The sequence below is a fragment of the Euprymna scolopes genome, chromosome 29 (assembly GCF_053919585.1).
Source record: "Euprymna scolopes isolate OS-2025 chromosome 29, ASM5391958v1, whole genome shotgun sequence".
NCBI classification, from domain to species: Eukaryota; Metazoa; Mollusca; class Cephalopoda; order Sepiida; family Sepiolidae; genus Euprymna; species Euprymna scolopes.
The window spans coordinates 16,783,536-16,804,930 of NC_136510.1; the positions used below are offsets into that span (position 1 = coordinate 16,783,536).

Below are 21,395 nucleotides of genomic sequence, written 5' to 3' on the forward strand. Positions count from 1 at the left end.
GTCTGTCATTCTTCTTTGACCTTTTTGCTGTTTACTTTTTGCCCATGTCTACCTTGTTAGTTGTTGGATCGATTGTCTCTGGCCGACCGGCCCTGCAACATAGTATCCCTGCAACTTATGTCCCCGATAGTAGCCCCCTACATTAAAGTGGCACTGTGCCTTGTTTGGGGTGAAAATGTAATTAAAAAAAAAAAAAAAGAAAAAATTAACCTATGCTTTAATTTTCTTTCTTCTTTTCCCACCTAGTGTTTGTAGCATTTTAAAATGATTAAAAACGTGACACTTTTTCCCCCTTCACATAAGCAATTGCGTGTGAAGTGAGGCCACAGGAGGGAGCCACGGGAAAGCCGCGAGAAAAAGGGAGGAAATATCAGTTCGTTAGCCTCGTTCTGAAATCTAGCGCCCATTCACAAAATGGCGGCCAGAGGAAAGAAGAAAAGTGTTAGCGCCACTGTGGATCACTTTTGTTCAATTACAGGTACGATAACATTATTATAAAACATGCCAATGGCGTAATCAACCGGCATTCTCCATTTATATCGCAAGCTAAAACCAATTCCATTGACAATGCATTATAATTCACCACTTGTAAAACGTGGAATGATGATCACCATTTCGTCGTTTCTTTCCTCAAGTTGTATTCATTCATTATATATATTTTTTTTATTTTCGTTTAATGTTTTTTGTTTTTTGAGAATTTTAAATGAATTCTTTTCCTTCACTGTTTGTAATTTGACATAAAAATCTTTTTTATTTTAATTAAGTTCTTCATTATAAATTTCCCGTCTTGTTTTATTTTCATAAACAAACAACTTCGGTTTGATATTTCAAAACATTTTTAACGAACGTGAATATTTTGGAGTTGTATATTGATACAATGAATGTCGTGGTCAATAAATATCGTTTTTCTTTAGTTTAAAAGACCAAATGAACCCCAAATACTTGACTTTAGTTGTTTAAACTTTAATTTTGTCCAGAAATAATTTTTATCCGCAAATTTAAAAGCTTCAAAATCACTCTCTAATGTCAAGAGCTACGAGGGTACAACGTAAACATTATTATAATCTTTTCTTTTTATTTTTATTAAAGATTAAAAAAAACTGACTATCCATAATTTCTCTGTTGTCGTGATTTTAAAGTTTTTAAACTGTCAAATAGAAAGTTATTTTCGGACAGAATTAGCGTTTCAATCTAACTGAAATGGTTTCGTTTCAATTACGCTACGAAAACGAAAGAAAAAAAAAACTCGATCGCGCCACTATTCTATAATTGAACTACCTTTTTGGCGCCCTTTTTATTTATACTGAATTCAACGAAATCTAAAGAAATAATACAAATTTGTTACGAAAAACAGCACTTTAAAAAAATATATATAATGAAAGGGGTGGTTCAATAATACAATAGTGGCGCAGTAAGAACACGCAATATTTTGGGTGCTTGTGCAGAATAGATTAAGAAACCAACGCACTTCAGGTGAAAACATTATTGCGAACTTACTTATGTTGAAATTAGTATAAATTCCAAAAATTATAAAAAAAAATACAGATGTGCTAGATCTAGTTTTTACAAAAAAAAAAAATAATTTCCCGACATTTTGTTTTGTGAAATGGCGGTTTTGTCAAATTGATCGATTGCAGTTACCTCCCTTGGATTTTTAGAACTTTTCCACATCAAAACATACGATAAATTCGATCTATATTTAATTGTAATTATTTTTCTGCTGGATCATTTTTCGTAATATTTGGAATCTATACTTATTTCGACAGATTTCTTTAATTAAATAGCACAAACGAACCATAATACTGGACTTTGTTCTCTTACACTAGAATTCTAGCCAGAAATTACGTTTTAATCGACAGTTTACATCGAATTTCTCAGGAGCACCATGATGATATTTTTCTTTTAATTTTTTAAAAAATCAATAATAGGAAAGTGATGGCCGTAAACACTGTCTACAAATTCGAGATTGATTAGAAAGCCTTTAAATTGTCGAATAAAAAGTAAGTTTCGAGTCCTTAACCCATCAAAAATTAAAAATGGGATTCTACTTAAATTTTTATTTTTAAGATGTAAACGGCTAAAAAATATCTGCAATATAATAACATAACCCCACTTTCGCCCCAAAAATATCATTTAAAGTGGTGTTATCTTTACGTTTACTGTTTTTATTTCACTTCCGGGTGCTCCTTCGTGTTTTACATTGATTTTCTGGTACTTCACGGGGAACGTAGATCCTGCGTAAACAGTGTTTTTATTTTATGATTGCTCCCTCAAAGCGTTTTCTTTCACTTTCTTCGTATATATCTCAGACTTTATTTTTAATCGCGCGTGCATTTATTTTATTTTTTTGAATTTTCTTTTCTTTGGGTAAATTTGATTCATAATTTTATTTCGTGCTTATTTTTATTTCATTTTATTTTAATTTTTTTTATTATTTTCTTCAGTAAATATTTTTTTTTTTTTTTTTTTTTGTTAAATTATTTTTTCATACATATTCAAATAATGCTTTTGCCCCCTCCCCTCCATTTTTTGGCCTCAAATAGTACCTTTAAAATTTTTCGTGATTAAATAAACCAAAGAAAACCTTTTGCGCATATGCCTTGACGGAGCAGTATTTAAATAAAAACATCGTTTACGCAGGGTCCACGTTAAGTACCGGTTTTCTTTTTTAATGGGATCTTTTGTTTGGTAAATTTTTACTTTAACTGCAATTCAACACTACCCTTAAAATTGTCAACTTTTATAGGTTTTCGGGTCTACTGAAAACGAATATCATTCTCAAATTTGGAGCAGGCAAATAGTTTTCTGGATAAGACCCCCCCCCCAATATATTACGTGATGAATTTCAGTGACAGTCGCCATTCTTAACGTGGGGAGGGGTGTTTTGTAACGCGCATGCGCACCCACCAATACTTGCCATGTTTTTCATACATGCTCCCGCTCCCCTCCCCCGGCCCATTCTTCATTTTTGTTTACTCTTACCCTTAAGATAAAAAGTCCCACCTAGACAGATACTTTCTGTATGGAAGGGGTGAAAAAAAAGGTTGTTGTTAAGAGTCGACAGATCTATTTTTTTTTTTTTTTTTTTAAGATGTGGTTTTAAGTAAAAACAATAGTACTTATTTGTCATGTCGAAAATAATAATATATCCAAAAATTACGAAAATTAATTGCATGGAAAATTGTATTTTCCCTGGATGTAAACACTTGAAGATTGCGAATACCGGAGAATACTTATCTCCCTTTTGGTAACTTTAATGGCGGATTTTTTTAAGACCATAGTGATGGGATGGACTTCTTTTTCTTTTTTCTTTTTTTTTTTTTTTAATAAAAGCACAATAGCAGGTGTATTATTACTCGAGAGATTTTCGTAATTTTTGGATATATATTACTATTTTCGACATGATTAGTAAGTACTGTTGTTTTTGCCTAAAACGGCACATTTAAAAACTCGATCTGTCGACTCTATCTTAACAAGCACAAAAAAATAAGCAAAAATAAAGACATTCAAAGTTTTAGAATGAAAACCTGAATTGTTTAATCTTTCACCTTTTGTTTTTTGAATTGTGAAATTCGTTTAATCTTATAAATAATTATCTTTCGAATTAGCATTAAAAAAAAAATACATTTTTATTATTTTTACAAAAAAACACAACTTTAAAACTTTTCATATTGTTTGGATTCTCATCTTCAGTGTCATTTTCACAACATTTCAGTCGATGTAATCGACCTTCTTCAGTTGTATCTTGTCAAACTCAAGAACCTTTTTTTTACTTCATGGGGGTAGCATTCTCTTGTTCCGTCAGCCATTACTAGATAGAGGTCTTAATTCGCAATTCTGAAGTCAATAAAAGGTTCCATTCGAAGTTCCGTCCAAATTCCCACATTCAACAGAAACATTCCAAAGTTCGACAAGTTACACCTGAAAACAGTCGGAGGTTACATTGACCGAAACGTTGTGAAAATTACACTCAAGATGAGAACAATAGTCCGATAAATTCAAATAATACGAATAACTAATCCTCATCTCAAAAATTCAGAAAATTTTTAAAAGTAAATTTTATTATTTTCTTTTCGAAAGCTTAATGTTGCCAATATGCTATTAAATAGAAAATTCTTTGACAACTTGATACCAAAACAAAAAACATATACTACTGTAGAAGTTTAAAAAAAATATGATAATTGTTTCTGCAATTTTTTGTTTACATGAGATCCCTTAAGTATGGTGGCAGATAGACGCTACAATTTTCTTATCCACACCCAAATCTCATTTAAAAAAAAAAAAAACGCTCAAAATCATAAGATTGTTGTCTGCATGTTTGTTGACATCATGTGACTCAAATCAACCAATGAAATGTTGATACGAAGGCAAGCATTCAACAAAATGGACTAAAAGCGATCATTTGACCATCATTTTCAAACAAAATTGAATAAGGTATTGAATCTGTTAAAAAAAAAAAACAATTTTATAACCTTATTTTACAAAATTGGGGAAAAATAAAGTATAATCTGGTTTATAAAAAAATGTGTTACACTTGTTATTAAATTAGAAAATAAGAAATGGAAAATGATTTTATGAAATTATAAAATTCAATTTATAAAAATAATAGAATTTGTTGGAGAGGCCTGAAGGTGGTTAGCCAACTGACCGAGCAACTAAATAAACATCAGACACAAGGACAAGGAAGAAAACAACAGAACAAAGAAGAATGACAAACTCGGGTAGTTTAGTTTAAAGACGAAGTCTCGCCTTTTATTTAAGCAAACGAAAGGGTGGCAAATGCGAATTTTTCTCACTGGGCGACGTTGGTCCGGGATCCGTCGCCGGTGTATTCTGTCAGGGGGATGCTTATCGGTTCGCCGTAAGCTGGAATGCTGGGATGACGTCGGAGAAGTCGGCGTGGTAACTGGTGCGGGTGATTGGTCGACTTGGGTCCGACTGGGACAGTACTGATGCGTTAGCCTCAGGTTATGAGAGGAATGGACGGACGAATTGGCAACACTGAGGGTTCATTGTTCATCAGGTACGGACGGGCGCTCGGATCGGACAGTCACTGAGAAGGGTGTCAGTGTATGAGAGGTACGGACGAACGAATTGGCAACACTGAGGGTTCAGTGTTCATCAGGTACGGACGGGCGCTCGGATCGGACAGACACTGAGAAAGGTGTCAGTGTATTAGAGGTACGGACGAACGAATTGGCAACACTGAGGGTTCAGTGTTCATCAGGTACGGACGGGCGCTCAGATCGGAAAGACACTGAGAAAGGTGTCAGTGTATGAGAGGTACGGACGACATGGAGGACGGAGTTGTGGTGATGAGGTGGACTTCTACGGCGTGGAGACCGGAGCCACGGTAGTGGTGGTGGACTTCTACGACGTGGAGACCGGAGCCACGGTAGTGGTGGTGGACTTCTACGGCGTGGAGACCGGAGCCACAGTAGTGGTGGTGGACTTCTACGGCGTGGAGACTGGAGCCACGGTAGTGGTGGTGGACTTCTACGGCGTGGAGACCGGAGCCACAGTAGTGGTGGTGGACTGGACTGCTACAGTAGAGAGACTGGAGTCACAGTAATTGCGCGAGCGTCGAACGGTTAGGGAACCGTGAGCAAGTGCAGAGCTTTGCTGAGACCAAGCCGCCGAGCGGTGAAAATATCGCCGAAATATTCAGGGGGCTGCTAGTCACCGGGAGCGGGCAGGAAGTTGTTTCTATTTCTAAACAACAGTTAATATTAATTCTCGGATGTGTTCTTTACAAACAGTCGATGCTGAAGGAGTTCGTTGTTTGTATTTCACAAAGTTTTTCCAGGAAATTAAAGTTTGTTGTTTTGTTTTTGTTGTAGAAAAGATGTCTTTTTTAAATTTCTTTTCTACAACGGGGCTCTGGAATCACGTGACGGCTGCTGATATTACTGCTACTGCTGATTTCGGCGGAGGCCGTCAATGGCTGGTCGTCTGTTGTGCTGTTGTTGTTGTTGTTGTTTACTTGCTACTGCTGATTTCGGCGGAGGCTGTCAATGGCTGGTCGTCTGTTGTGCTGTTGTTGTTGTTGTTGTTAGCGGCCAAGCCGCGACAAATTTATTCTAGATAGAATATATTTTTTAATTTCTTATTTTGAGGATAATATGAAAAATTTGGAAATTATAAGAGCTGACTAAAAATTATATTAAACCTGAAATATAATACCACAAATTGATAATTGATATAAAAAAAAAATCAGAAAACAAAGTAGTTTTAGTTTAGTTCTTTGTAACTGGTATAGGTTTCCATAGTTTAAAAAAAGCTTACGAATCAAGATGGCATCTGACAATTATATTATTTAGTTGTCATAAAAAAATGGAGTTATTTGAAATTCAGGTATTAATACAAAGTGGAACAATAACTTTGTTGCCCTAAAGAAAACAACACAACAGCTTTATTTTAAAACTGTTATTAAAAAAATCAATTCCGGTAACTTGATAATATAGTAGAGCTGACATCTGTTCAATGTAGCCGCCTTCAGCCTCAATCACTGCCTCGATATGGGTCCCGAACTGGGAGCATGCTTTTTACACAAGCGCCAACGGGAGCTATGCTAATAGTCGGCAGATGGCGTTGATCAGGCTGGAATTGGTGTTGTGAGAGGTCACGTTGGTAATGTTCTCAACATATGACCAAACGAAGTAGTCCAGTGGGTTCAGGTCAGGGAAGGAGCGAAGGCCAGTGAGAGAAGGGTACAAAGTCATAACACTCCTGAAGCCAAGCCTGGGTTTCTTTGGGCTTGTTGATTGCCACAGAGTCCTGCTGCCAGCGGCCACCTGATTGCACCAGGGGATCACCACACTCTTCAACACATCTAGGTACATTTTGGTGTTGACTTTCAAATCGACTTCGAAGATGTGAGGTGGCATGATGTGGCATTCACTTGAAACAACACCAAAGACTATAACTGTGGCTGGAAACTTTGTTTTCATCACTCTGTGCATGTCTCTTCTGCGATAATCAACGACATCCACAAATTAAATGCCCTGCCCATGATGCAACCTGTAGAAGCTGCAGAAAGAGGAGTCATTTCCAACTATTCTGCCGATCAAATCGCTCCCCTAAGAAGGTGACTTCAGCTTGTGAATCATCAATCGCATCCGTTGTAACCACTGCATCACTTGATTGTCTGTTGAAAGCCATAATTAAACTTTCAGTGAATGGAATAATCCTGGTGGATACTGGTAGCTCAGAAAGCTGTATATCATCAAACATCATTTATGACTGGCTGACGTAAACTTCTCGTAGGAAGTTATGAATGGCGTCCACAGCTTTATCAAGCAGTACATTAGGTCACTACTATGTGACATTAGCATATAAAGTGTTTACCTACTCGTGTTTCAAACTTTCAGTCCTTTCTTCTCTTTGCTCAGATGTCTTACTTGGCTAAAACTTTCTCAAATTACACTCAAAGGTAGAAATACCCTTTTGGGAGTCACAAAACTCCCTTCTCTGTATGCGCCGTAATGACATCCTGTCTTGTTTCTCCACCACTATTTGAACATTTATTGCCTGGTTGCAAGCCTATTGCTACAAAATCCAGAAGACGCTCACCGATCCATCAGCAGTTTATACAATCCGAAATTCGTGACCTTCTAAAAGACGGTGTTATTGAATCCTCTTACTCTCCCTGGAGAGCACAGGTTCAAGTAACCACTGATGATTGACACAAGAAGCGTTTTGTCATTGATTAAAGTCAGACCATCAACCAGTTCACGTACCTTGATGCTTATCCTTTACCAAGAATTGATGAACTAGTCTAAAAAATTGCTCGCTATTCCATTTTTACTATTCTGGTCTTGCAGAATTGGTATCATCAAATACAAGAAGAGAAGAAATCCACTGCTTTCAAAGCCTGTGGAAATCTACTTCAATTCTGCCATATTCCATTTGGAAACGATCTATCATGTTTCCAACGATCGATAGACAATCTAATAAAACGCGAGAAGGTTGCCGACACTTTCGCATATGTTGATAACATCAATATATGCAGCCGTAATATGATGGAATGTGATGAAACCCTTAATCGTTTCTTAGATGCTGCCAGGAACTACACCATAAGTTTCAATGAAAACAAGAGCATTATGCAAAGAGTCACCCTCTTTAGATATGAAGTGTCATTTGGAGTTGTAAAACAAGATCCTGAATGCTTTCACGCTTTGAGATATCTACCTCCACCACAAGATACTAAATCACAACAGTGGGTTGTCGGGATATTTTCATATTATGCTCATTGGATTCCTCATTGTTCAGATAAAATTTGACGGTTAGCACAGAACCAAGTCTTCCTTTTTACCTGAATCCTGCTTAGCGAATTTCACCAATCTTAAAGAAGAATTCAAGCACGCTTCACTTACGACAATTGATCCCAACATTTCCCCTTACCATAGAAACCGACGTTGCCCTGGCTGCTACTCTCAATCAGAACAGCTGCCCAGTTGCTTTCTTTTCCTGATTTATTTTAGTCAGCGAGCAACATTACTCTTTGGTCGAAAAAGAAGTACAAGCCATCATAGAAGCAGTGTGTAAATGGCGTCACTACCTTATCGCTTCTGCCTTTAAACTTATTACAGATCAACACTCTGTAGCTTTCATGTACGACCTGGAATATTCAAACAAAATAAAGAATGAGACAGTAGAACGCTGGAGAATCAAACTATCAGCCCTTACATTTGATGTAATATACCATAGAGGGAAAGATAATGCAGCCGCAGACACATTATCTCAGGCGGTTTGCTCCTCAACTAATTCAACCAGTCTACGAGATTTACACATTTCATTGTGTCATTAAGACATCATACGAATGTCTCATTTTGTACGTCGGCCTAACCTCCCTTACTCGATCGAAGATGTTCAACAAACTATTGGGAACTGTTCCGTCTGTGCAGAATTCAAATCGTGATATTTTTATTTTTTTCTTTCCCACTAATTTTAAGCTTGTCAAAACAACACAGCCATTTGAACACTTAAGTGTTGCTCCTCAACTAATTCAACCCGTCTACAAGATCTATGTGTTTCATTGTGTAATTTTGTATGTCGGTGTAATCTCCCTTACTCCATCGAGTATGTTCAACGAACTAATGGGAACTGTTCCGTCTGTGTAGAATTCAAATCGTGATTTTTTTTCATCCAACTAATTTTAAGTTTGTCACAGCAACATATGTTAACTTAAAGGCATCCTGCCATCTAATAGTTGAAACAAATATCTATTAACAGTTATCAACAAATATTCACACTTCCCCTTTGCCTTTCGTTGTCAAGATATGTCCTCGCAGTCATAAATTGTTTCTGACAATTATTTTCACTATTTACCATGCCTTTCTTTATTCACTTTGACAGAGGTCCATCCTTTCTTTCATCAGAACGAACAGATTTTTTGCATAGAAAGGAAATAGCAACGATCCGCACAACCACCTATAACCTTCAGGTAGAACACTTAAATGGCATGTTATGGAAAACAATACCGCTGATATTGAAGTCGCAAAGATTTCTCATTGGGAATCAGTTTTGCGCGATGCCTTGGATTCCATCCTTTCGTTATTGTGTACCGCCAGTAAGGTTATACCATTAATGTTACACCTCACAAACGAATATTCCAGTATAATCAGAAATCAACATCTGGTAGTTCTCTTTCCAGTTGGCTTTTGAATCCAGGTTCAGTCCTCATGAGACATAACGTACGGTCATTTAAGTATGAACCCTTTGTCAACAAAGTTGAATTACTAAAATGCAACTCTCAATACACCCATGTTAGACTTCCAACTGGAAAGGAGGAACCAGTGTCGCTGCGTTAACTTACCCCAAAGCCTTAAAATGTAGTACTTACTAATAATAACTCTGGTATCTCACCGAATACTTCATCTCTACAACCAGATGCCTTATTTGAATCAGGTATGTCCAAAGAACCTTGTGCACGGGCTGAGACAACACTTGATAAGAACCTATCGGAACTCGTGTGTCCATCCCTATCATCTATGAAATAGATGTTTGAACTTGAACCTTTGTGTAGCATCTCATAACCACTCCCTCTTTCTACTCGTGGTGAATGTCATATTAGCATTGTTATTTTGTGTAAAATCTTAGCAATTTTTCATTCTTCTATTCCAGATTGCATATCTGTGATTCTAGATAATTAAAACCTTATTAACTGGTAATCTTTCATCTTCCATGTTCCGAATCATTATACAGTCCTGTTGTCATAACTTTGATCAGTAGAGAGCATGAGTTGTACAGCGGCACATCTCTGATCTCATTGAACATTGTGTCACTTTCAGACATGATAGAAGGCTCCTATTGCTCTTGGGATTTGTACACAACTGGTCTGCAACAAAAAAAAAAAAAAAAAAGAAAACCGGTTTTCATCAAACAGAAATGGAATCATGTCATCTTTTCTAGAGCAACAATTTTATCGTTCCACCCTGTATGCTAATATTTTTGCATATTGGTCCCCCGACAAAAGGAGGGTGGACCTATAAATTCACGCTTGTCCGTTTGTCCATCCGCACTTTTCTCAATAAGTACGCCTTGGAATTTTTTGAAATTTTGCACAAACATTAAACATGATATGAGTAAAAATGTAACAAAACAGATTTTCTGGGAAAACTCTGCTTGCCTCCTAGTGATGCCTTTTGAGTTAAAATGGCTAAAATTGACACTTGTGCTTAATAAAAAAAAAAAAAATTGATGCCTTGGATTTTTATAAAACTTTCTGAAAAGTTGTAACTAACTGATTTTTATATAATTTTGTTTGTCTATACTTCACGATAACTCTTGGGTGTGCCCCAAGGGCTCTTTTAAGGCTCATAAAAACGCTCCATTTTTGGGACTATTTTACCATATTTGTCCAAAATTTTCTGTGTATGTCTATGTAGCAGTTTTGCATGGTGCTGAACTCAAATTTAAATATGTTAAGGCCTTGGGGACTTTTGGGGCTAAATGGGGTGGGGCATTTCTTTATTTTTGTATGGTGCAGAATTCAAATTTACATATGTTAAGGCCTAAAACTGCACCGTTTTTTCATTTTCACCAAGATTTGATGTCCCCTGGAGACTTGTGGGATTAAAAGGGTGGGGGCAAATGCTGAACTTAGTCATATTTTTATGCCTCTTTCACTGTGCCTCACATGCTTCATTTGTTTGTTTTTTGTTTTAGCAAATCATTTAACTCTTATTTTGAACATAAAAAGAATTAGTTTAATTAATTCAAAAACATTTTTTAAAAATATAAAGTTTTGTTTACCGTTTAAAGCAAAAAATTTGTACGTGACTGTTTGATTGCAGCAGACAACACAACTGACCTTATCTTTTTGAGTGTTTTGTCTACCTTATATTTGATGCTCCTTGTAACTAAACAAATCGTCTAGCTGAAAACACTATCAATAATTCTCCCCACTCTTTATCTGTGCCTAAACCTAAACGTAAATTCCATGAAAAAAAGCTTCTTTCTTAGAACTGCATGCCTGTGGAACAGTCTTCCGTTTTCCTGCTTTCCAGCTGACTACAATCCGATTGTCTTCAAGTCCAATGTAAACAAGTTCTTGATAAGCCGTTCCACTTAAGTCAACAAATTTACCGAATTTCCATAACTGACAATTACTATATTGTTCAATTGACTACTGTACACTCATTAACCCTTATCCTCAAGTGGTCTTTGGGTCTTGATAAGTGGTGATGCCTATGTAAAAAAATCTAGTGAACGATTCAAGGTTCCGTAGTTATTTACTACAAACAGCTAGCAACACTCGGTGTTCATAATGAAAATAAAGCCAAATCTCTATATTAATATTAGACTATCCGTGACCCGTTGGGTCAGTATGTTATATTAGCTATGGAATTAATGTATGAGCGTGACACTTGTGACGTAAAGAAAATAGTTTTTTGTGATATAACAGAAACATTTCTATGAAAGTATATTAAAATGAAAAAAGAATATAGCTAGATTTCTGAGGCGTTCTGTTTATAATTGTTTATTTTTGAAAAAAAAAAAAAACTTACAGCCATTGAATTATAAGTGGTTTGCCATACTTATAGGTAAATGTACACTGAACAGATACCATAATACTTAGTTAAATTCAAATTTTGATATATCTTTTAATTTAAACGCAAAAAAAAAAACAATTGGGACGCTGAAAATGTACACCGTAAAACAATACATTTTATTGTCACGCTGATTATTTATTTGTAACGCAATTTTAAAAAAAAACATTTTCGAGGTTATTTATTTATGTTGGTAGTGTAGAAGAAAATGTATGAATGTTTTTAAGAAAGGCGTATTAAAAAATGGAGAACGAATTTAAAAAAAAAAAGGAAGGCTGTGGTAAATTGCCATTGTAAAATGCTCTTATGATTGTCAACGGGTTAAAGTTGATTTATTTGTAAGAAAATTGTGTTAAAATAACTTAAACGAATACGGAAATGAACGATGTAAAAAAAAAAAAATGCAGAAAGTATTAATAATTGTTTATTTGGATAATTTAAACGTAAAAAAAATGGGACGCTGAAAACGTACACAGTAAAACAATATGTTTTATTGTCGCGTTGATTATTTAGTATAATATATATCGTATATATGAAACAGGTCGATGATTATACATATTATTTGTAATTTCGTTTTGCATTTGCTTCCCATATCTTGAAGTTTTTTATTCAATAAATTTAAGATATTCGCTTTCCTAAGGACGTCGGTTTGTTCGAATGAAACCGGTCCAGAGATTTGTTTATTTATTTACGCTGTTATGGGTTTATGTTTATTTATGCATGCGTAACCGGATGTTGGGTTACAACACCCGTTACAAGGTCATTTGAGTTTTATAATTATATAGATTAAAAATTATTGAAAAAGTATTGTATTATTTTGCTTTTAATGATAAAATTCAGGGTTTTATCTTTCAGGATAAATCCAAAAAATTTCAGAAATATTGAATTTTTATAGATTGTAATTAGTTAAAAAAAAAAAAAAATCAACTTGATTTTTCTCAGTGTTTTTGGCTGTGTCTTGATTGAATAAGTCTTAATATCCAAAAAAAACTACTTGTCTATCTCAAACTTAAATGTGATATTTGTTTTCAGCATGCCCGAAAACCTAAAAAGTCATTTTAACACTGAATGTTGAGTTGCAGTTAAAGTTGGTTTATTAGATTGTTAGGTGAAAGCACAAAATAGATAAAGGAAGTCGCCTCACCACTCCCTCCAATTTTAAGAAGGGCTTTTGTAAATAACATTTAGAAACAACATTTTTAATATGGTGAGGGACAACCAGAAGTGACGTGAAAACAGTAATTGTAAAAATAATTAAATGTATATTGATTACTCACTTTTGAGTTAGTGTAGCAAAAAAAGGGAAATAACCATTTTCTTTTGCTTATTCGATTTAACACTTATGGCGCCAATTGAAAGTAAAGAAAATACAGAAATGTCTGATGTATGTAATCATTACAGAACGAACATTCCAGAAATCGTGGAATTTAATCAAGTAGTTTTTTTTTTATTCACGAAAATAAAATTTTATGACGAAGCGAGTTGTAGCGTTTTTGTCCGGCATGAAATTCAATGAAATAAATAAGGGGAGATAACTCAAATTGAAGTTGAGAGCTCAAAAATCAGCCTCATGTTCAATACAGTTTAGTAGTAAAATCGCTTAAAATTAATTTTTTTTTTCTTAGTTAAAAAGCATAACTACTTGATCGATTTACGAAATTTTGGAATATGCCATTTTTGTTTTGTAATGAGTACGTGTATCATATAAACTTTTATGTATTTTCTTTATTTTTAATTTTTTTTATTTGAATGAGCACCTTTTTTATGGTTTATGCTGGGATTGTAAATTTTTATTATGTTTTTTGCCATCAATAAGCAAAATGGGACGACTGGACATATCACTCCAGGCAAGCCACTCCCTTCTAGGAAAGTATTTACCTTATATACATGGCCCTGCTCTATTAAATTCCTGCTTACAGCAACATATAAAAATATAAAATAGAAGAAATTATACCAGAAGCTGATCTATGTTTTATTAGCTTATCTTAGAAAGATCTACTGACCTAAACGATTGACAGTATGGAATTATTATAATAGTTTGCCAGACCGTGACCTTTGTAAATATAGATTCAGGCCCTTGCACTGAAAAATGATGTTGTGTTTGAAGTACTAACATTAGCAAGCAAGATGTCAAACAGTCAGCCTGTCGATACTGTTAGTCTGATGAATTCCTTCAATGGAATGAAACACTTGCGATAAGTGTATATTTTATACTACTGCAAAGTTCTAGAGAATTGATATATATATATATATATATATATATATATATATATATATATATATAGTGAATAAATGACAAGACTATATTCCAAAGTTCATGATGTTGACCATCTTATAATTTATTCCTTTAATTCAGTTAATATTTACAATTCATATTGTGGATTATTATATTACAATATATTTATATATATATATATATATATATATATATGAACACACACACACACACACACAGGGTTTTAAAACATGGATTAAGATCTCCAGCAAAATTGGAGAATCGAGATATAAGGTCCTTTTTTTTTGTTTTGTTACAATAAAGCTTATTTGCACTAAATAAATAAATGAAACTCCTATTTCGATCACGTAAATTATTTAGTAAAATGAGTTTTGATATTGCTCCTTAATGTTTTTACTAAAACCATATTTAAAGTAATAATGGTGCCTATGTCGAGAAGATGTCAGACTATTTTTTTTGTAGCATTTTTAAGTTAAATTCAAGTTTTATATGTATATTTTGGTTAAGTTGTTAGATGAAAATACATAATCGTTACAAAACACCTTCTCCTCCCCATGTTAAGAATGGGTTTCTAAATGTTATTTCAGCACCTTCTCTGTGTAAATATTGGATTAATAAAAACAAGTCATAGCAAATTACATTCTATATATGAAACAAAATGAGAACTGCAGAAAACAATAGTCTCCGTCTTTATGAACTTGAACTATACTTTTTTTTTTATAGCTATAATGTACTTGTTTATAAAGACGGCTACTTTATTTTTCTTGCACAGCTTTCATTGACACACGTTTTTTTATGTGTAGCTTGTAGGGAAGAGGACATCCACCCTTGGGGTTCAAAGTCTGTTTTGTTTGCAGTTATTTAACTATATTTAAAGTTAATTATAATTAATTGCAGTTATTTAACTATATTTAAAGTTAATTATAGAAAAACATAGATGTATGAGAGTAGAAGATGAACATTGGTTTATTTTCAACGGCCGTGTAACTCTCACTTCCCTTATTTTGTCCTTTAGTCCTCACATTCTATAAGCGATTTTCTGGCGAAGGGAGAAGAATTGCTGTTTCTGAGTCAGAATCTATTCCATCTAACTATGTATTTATCTCGTCCCTGTTCTCACGTTTACTTATATACACACACACACATATATATTTGTCTCTCACTCCTGGACAGGGTTCAAAAGAGTCGCCAACCTGATAGGTCCTGAACCATCATTTAGGCTTCGACGAAATGTTGCATCCCTCTGCCTGTTCTACAAGTATTTTAATTGTGAATGCTCTGACAAACTACAAGCACTTGTACCCCCTCGATGTGAATACCCCCGACAAACCCGACAAGCAGCTAAATCCCACCCCTTCACAGTAGATATCCCTAGGTGTAAGAAGGCCTTCTACTCCAATAGTTTCTTCCCCAGAACTGCTAGACTTTGGAACTCCCTTCCGAGATTCTGCTTTCTCAACTGTACTGACATGCAGAAGTTCAAGTGTAATGTGAACAGATATCTTGCTACTCATCTCTCTTCGTAATACCTCTGCAACTTATGTCCCCGATAGTAGCCCCCTACTTCAAAGTGGCATTTTGCCTTGTTTGGGGTGGAAAATCGATTAAAATATATATGATTATTCCAGGTTAATATTAATCAGAGGTAAAACATGTAATGAGTTTAACAAAGTTTATACAAAAAAAGTACTCAATACCAAAGTAGAGCATGATATACTTTTTATTTTTACATCAACATTTAGGTATTGCTACACATTTATTACTATGTTTCAGTCAACTAGTAATAAGTAATTGGAGACATCATCAGACGATGTTGCTTTTACAAAAGTTCAGTTTTTTAATGGATATTTGGAGAAAGTTCACAGTTCTTGTCTGGAGGAGCACTCCTCTGATATTAAAAAATAATTTTCAGTTATTTTTTTTACAGTTCAGTTTTTAAATTGTTCAGGTCAACATATTTGTTGTTTTTATTTGCCTTTACCCCAAACAAAGCATATTGCCACTTGGACGTAAGGGACTACTAATTGGGACTATGCTTAAGAACAATTAAGATGTTGGTTTATGTTACATTTGAACTTCTGCATATCAGTATAGTTAGGGAAGCAAGTAGCAGGAAGGGAATTCCGAAGTCTATCTGTTCTAGGGAAGAAGCTATTGGAGTAGAAAGCTTTCTTGCATTTAGGAACCTCAACAAGTGAAGGGGTGTGATTTTGCTGCTAAGCGGGTTTGTTGGGTATATGTACTTCGAGAAGACACAAGTGCAATGATTCCATCAGAGCACATTCCATTAAAATTCTTGTAAAACAAGTACAGGGATGCAACATAGCAGCGATGGGACAGGGGTTGGAGCCTAGTTGACAAAGTGGGACCTATTAGATTTGAGACCCTTTTTTTGGGCCCTATCCAAGAGGGAGAAACTAGTGGTAGATGTGCCAGCCCAGATGTGGCAACAGTACTTAATGTATGCCAAATGGTGGCTTTGTTAAGATAAGGGATACTCTCAGGTGTGAGTAGTTTTCTAGCAAGATAGAGGGAGCCCATCTTCCTTGCAGCAGACTTCGCAATGTCCTCAATGTATTTGTCCCAGTTCATATTTCTTGTGAATGTTAAGCCAAGGAGTTTGAAGGAAGAATTCTCAGGTAGGAACTTATTTGTTTATATGTCATGAGTTGGAGAGACTTCTTGTAATTGTTAAAGGAAAGCAGCTTAGTCTTACTAATACTAGCATTAAACGCTACCATCCATTTTATGTCCCCATTCCACATTCATTTTCTAAGATTCAGCCATTGGCTTGGATTTGTGTACATCTGTTCTTCCCTCATGCATGTTATAGAGCGTTGTATCATCAGCAAATATACCCATCTCGGATACAATATTATCGGAGAGGTCATTGATGAATATCAGGAATAATAGTAGTACAAGTGTCGACCCCTGAGGCACTCCTGCGTTAATGTTATGTTGTTTGGATGACCATCAATAACAACGTGGATGGTCATATTGTCTGAGAAAGATCTAATTATATTTAGTATTTGTCCAGTTATACCGTATGATTTAATTTTCATTAGCAGCCTTTCATACTAGACTTTGTTAAAGGCCTTGGATATATCAAGGCCTACAATCCTAGCTTCGCCTGCCTTATCCAGTGCATGGTATATGCATTCAGAGATGACTGTCAAAATATCTGGAGTAGAACAACATAGCCTAAATCTGTACTGTTTGTCAGAAACAAGATTAGTTTTTGCAAGGTGGTGAACTAGTGATTGATTGATTAGCATCTCAAAGATTTTAGCCAAGATGGGGAGGAGACTGAGAGGATCGGCCCTTTCATCAGAATTATTGTACACTGGTACCACAGAAATCATCTTCCAGCTATTAGGGAAGCAAGATTCAGCAAGGCATTTGTAATAGAGTTTAGAACTGCATACCTGTGGAACTCTGTTCCATTTTCCTGCTTTTCAACTGACTACATTATGGTTGTCTTCAAGTCCAGTTTTTTGATGAGCCGTCCCCTTTAAGTAATCCAATTGACCAAATTTCCACTGCTAACGATTACTAAGATATTTGCCCATTGATTACTGTACACTCATTAACCCTTATCCTTCAAGCCTTGATAGGTGGTGACTCCTTAGTAAAATATAAACAAAAAAAAACAAAGGGATGAAATCAGGTCCACACGCCTTGGAGGTGTCTAAGTTTTTTATTATATAATGGACATGAAGGAGTGATTTTCACCTCATCAGTTGTAGCTTTCGTTTGCATAGGAAAATTTAGGAGGGAGTTATTTATTGGCTCTAAGGTGGAGTGGGAGGCGAATTGTCAGGCAAACAGTTCTGCCTTCTTGGTTGCCATGCATGCAACCTTTTGGTTGTTGGGTAGCGCGAGAATTTACTGATTGCTCTTTATTCGCTACACTATTATAAATTTTTCAGGGAACACACAGATTCTATGCGTTCCCTGGTTATTTCAGCATGCCTTCTTTTGGCTGTGGCTATTTCTCTCTTACAATGATTTTAGCATTTATAAATTTTTGTATATTTGTATTTGACTTATGACGTACGAACCAGCAGAGTGCATGCTGTCTTTGTGCAATGGCAACTGCACAATCTGTAATGAACCATGGGGGGGGGACTTGCAATAATACATCCGTGTAAGGATATGTGCTTCAATGTCTGCTTTGCACCATTCAGTTGTCTCATCCAGCAGGGAGAGAGAAGTCCATGGGGCATCTCTGATATATTCTCTGATGGCTTCCCAGTCAACCCTTTTGTAGTACCTTGTCGTTTTGAGTAATGACTCCTCACCTTGGAGTTGGGATTTAAGTGTGATGTCTACTGATACCACTAGGTGGTCTGCATGTCCAAGTGGACTGTGGGCTTTAGTTACACAATTCTCAGGTACTGTGGTAAGGAATAGGTCTAGAAGTGAAGCTTGCTGGTGATCACAATCTGAGAGGCGGGTTGGGAACATGACTGTCTGTGTGAGGGAATGAGCTATAGAGAAGATTGTGCAGCCTGAGAAACGAAGCCAATTTTTATGGTGAACAGTAAAGTCACAAGACACATGTATTTGGACGTTACTATCTAAGGAGAGTGCTGCATCTATACTATCAAAGACATGATCGATTTCAGTACAGTTGAGGGAGAATGGTAGAGAAAATATAACTAACAGTGATGAAAGGCTAGTTGAAAACACAAAGGCCTGGTCATCAGATTCCAGATGTTGCTCTCTATTTAAGGGGAGGGTGCTTCGAAGTCCGTGCATATATCTATCCGATTTCTTACAGCAGAGAGGAGGGTATCCTGTCATGTTAAAGTAGTTGGAAGGGATTGAGGAGTGTAGGTTTGTTTCACTTAATGCTAAAATATTCTGGAAGTTTACTTAGAGGTAAGACTCTACATCATCTAAATTATTTCTAAACCCACGGATATTTGTGAAAGGTGAATTGGTTTTGTTTGTGTGGTTGTCTGGTTTGATCTTGGTATTTGTTTGGTTTGTCATTTTATTAATATAAATGTGTGTGCGTGTGTATATATATATATATATATATAATGCTGACCTGAACAATTTAAAAACTAAACTTTAAAAAATAACTGAAAATATGGATGCCCCCCCCCCTCCTCTAAAAAAAAAACATTCTAAAATTTAATCAGTAAACTATTCATGTACGATTTTTTTTATTTTTTAGTCAGCATCATAGATGTTTCTTTTGAATATATTTTGAAAATGTTTTCACTACAATGCATGGCAATCAGTTTTTTTTTTTTTTTTTATTGTGAATATTGTGGTACTGTATTGTAACTCGACTTTATTGTTACATTTGTTATACCTGTGTCACATCCCATGTGTGTGTAAGAATTTTCCATTTGTGTCCTTTCAGGTGTGACTGCAGATGTTGGTGAACAGATGATCGAGGCCTGCAATGGCGACTTGCAACTGGCTGTTGAAATGCACATGGACGGGGGTGGCAACCCGCCAGAGACCAGGCTTTCCAGCAAACAGCCAATGGCTACGACTACAAATTCAGCTGTCAAAGAGTAAATACATACACGCCTACATTTCTCCTTCTGTACAAAACAGCTGCGGACACTTTTGAGCAGTGTGCCCCCCCCCCCAACCCCAAAATTTGTCAACTATTTTTTATTTATTGATTTACTTTTTTTTTTTTTTTTTTTTTTTTTTTACAAAATATTTTGGTACTTGTAAAGTTTCTGGACTGTGCTATTTTTTTTTAGATAGGATTTTCAAATTAATTTCAAGTTTTATGGTCTCTTTTGTTGTGCATTACATGACAGAATGATAAAACTGTCGCCCTAACTCTACAGCTTTATTTAAAAAAATTTATTGAAAAATTCAAATCAGGTAACTTGATTATGTAGTAGAGCTGATATCTATACAATATAGCTGCCTTCAGCCTTAATCACCACCATCCATAGTTGTTGTCGTCTCATCACATTTTGGCCAAGTAAGCCTCTGGCCGGCTTTGGGTAGGATTGAAATCGCTATCTTCAGACAATTCTCACCTGGAACAAGTTGTTTGAAGATAGCGGTTTCAATCCTATCCCAAGCTCGCCAGAAATGCTTTTTTATTCAAGTTTCTTGGTTCTGATTCCTGTTATTGATTATATGGACAAATATGGGACACATTGTTTCCCTAATATTTTTCTAGTTGGAATTTTTTTTTTTTTTTTAATTCCAAACAAGAGGTATATTGTCACCTGGACATAAGGATCAACTATTTGGCATCATGACTGACAGGGAACTGTGAGGAGTTAAGCAGTGAGATGTCTTTTCACATTACATTTAAACTTTGTCAGTCAGGGAAATAGGAAGAAAATTCCAAAGCCTAGCAGTTTGAGGAAGAAACTATTAGAGTAGAAGGCTTTCTGGCATCTAGAGACCTCAACAGTGAAGGAATGGGATTTTGCTGTTTATCGAGTAAGTCAGGAGTATGTACATAGCGGAGGCGTAAGTGCTATGAGTTCATCAGAGCACATTCAATTAAAGTACTTGTAAAACGGGCACAGTGATATGAGATTGAGGTGATGCGACAGAGGTTAAAGCTTGCCCGATAGTATGGGACCTATTAGAATGGAGATTCTCTTTTTGACGTTGTCTAAGAGATAGAAAGAGAGAGACTAGTGGTAGATGCACCAACCCTAGATGTGGCAACAATACTCCATGCATGCATGAATGGTGTTTTTGTAGAGACACAGGATACTCTTGTATGTGAGTAATTTTCTAGCACAATAGAAGGAGCCCACATTCTTGGCAGTGTCGTCCATGTATTTGTTCCAGTTCATGTTGTCTGTGCATTTCTGGAAAGACATTGGGTATTTATGGGAAGGAACATGAAGGTTGTCAACATCCTTAAGTGGAATGTTTCCGCAGAACAGACTGGATTTGAACTTGACAAACACAGGTTATCAATCTGTGTCGTTAGCCACTGCCACTGATGTTGACTCCTCTTGGATTTTTATTAGAATCCTATTAGCTGGATATGATATTTAAAGATATCCAGTGATGAGGCTCCATTTGAGGGCTTTGGGGAATATGGAGTTGCCCCTTAGTTAACATTGCTCCCAGGTCTATTTTAGAATGGTAATACC

At 35.7% G+C, this 21,395-nt stretch overlaps 1 protein-coding gene across 2 annotated transcripts in view; it reads left to right on the forward strand.

Annotated features, from left to right (window-relative positions):
- Positions 1 to 327: 327 nt before the first annotated feature.
- LOC145252510 (UBX domain-containing protein 7-like) overlaps positions 328 to 21,395 on the forward strand; it is a 45,474-nt gene continuing 24,406 nt past the window's right edge. Inside the window, exons 1-2 of one of the 2 annotated variants that reach the window (XM_080112014.1) lie at positions 328 to 478; positions 19,667 to 19,823. In XM_080112014.1, the coding sequence (XP_079968140.1) occupies positions 415 to 478; positions 19,667 to 19,823 (221 nt within the window). In that variant the 5' untranslated portion in view covers positions 328 to 414. The remainder of the gene's footprint in view (positions 479 to 19,666; positions 19,824 to 21,395) is intronic. The other variant, XM_080112015.1, reaches the window with a different exon arrangement.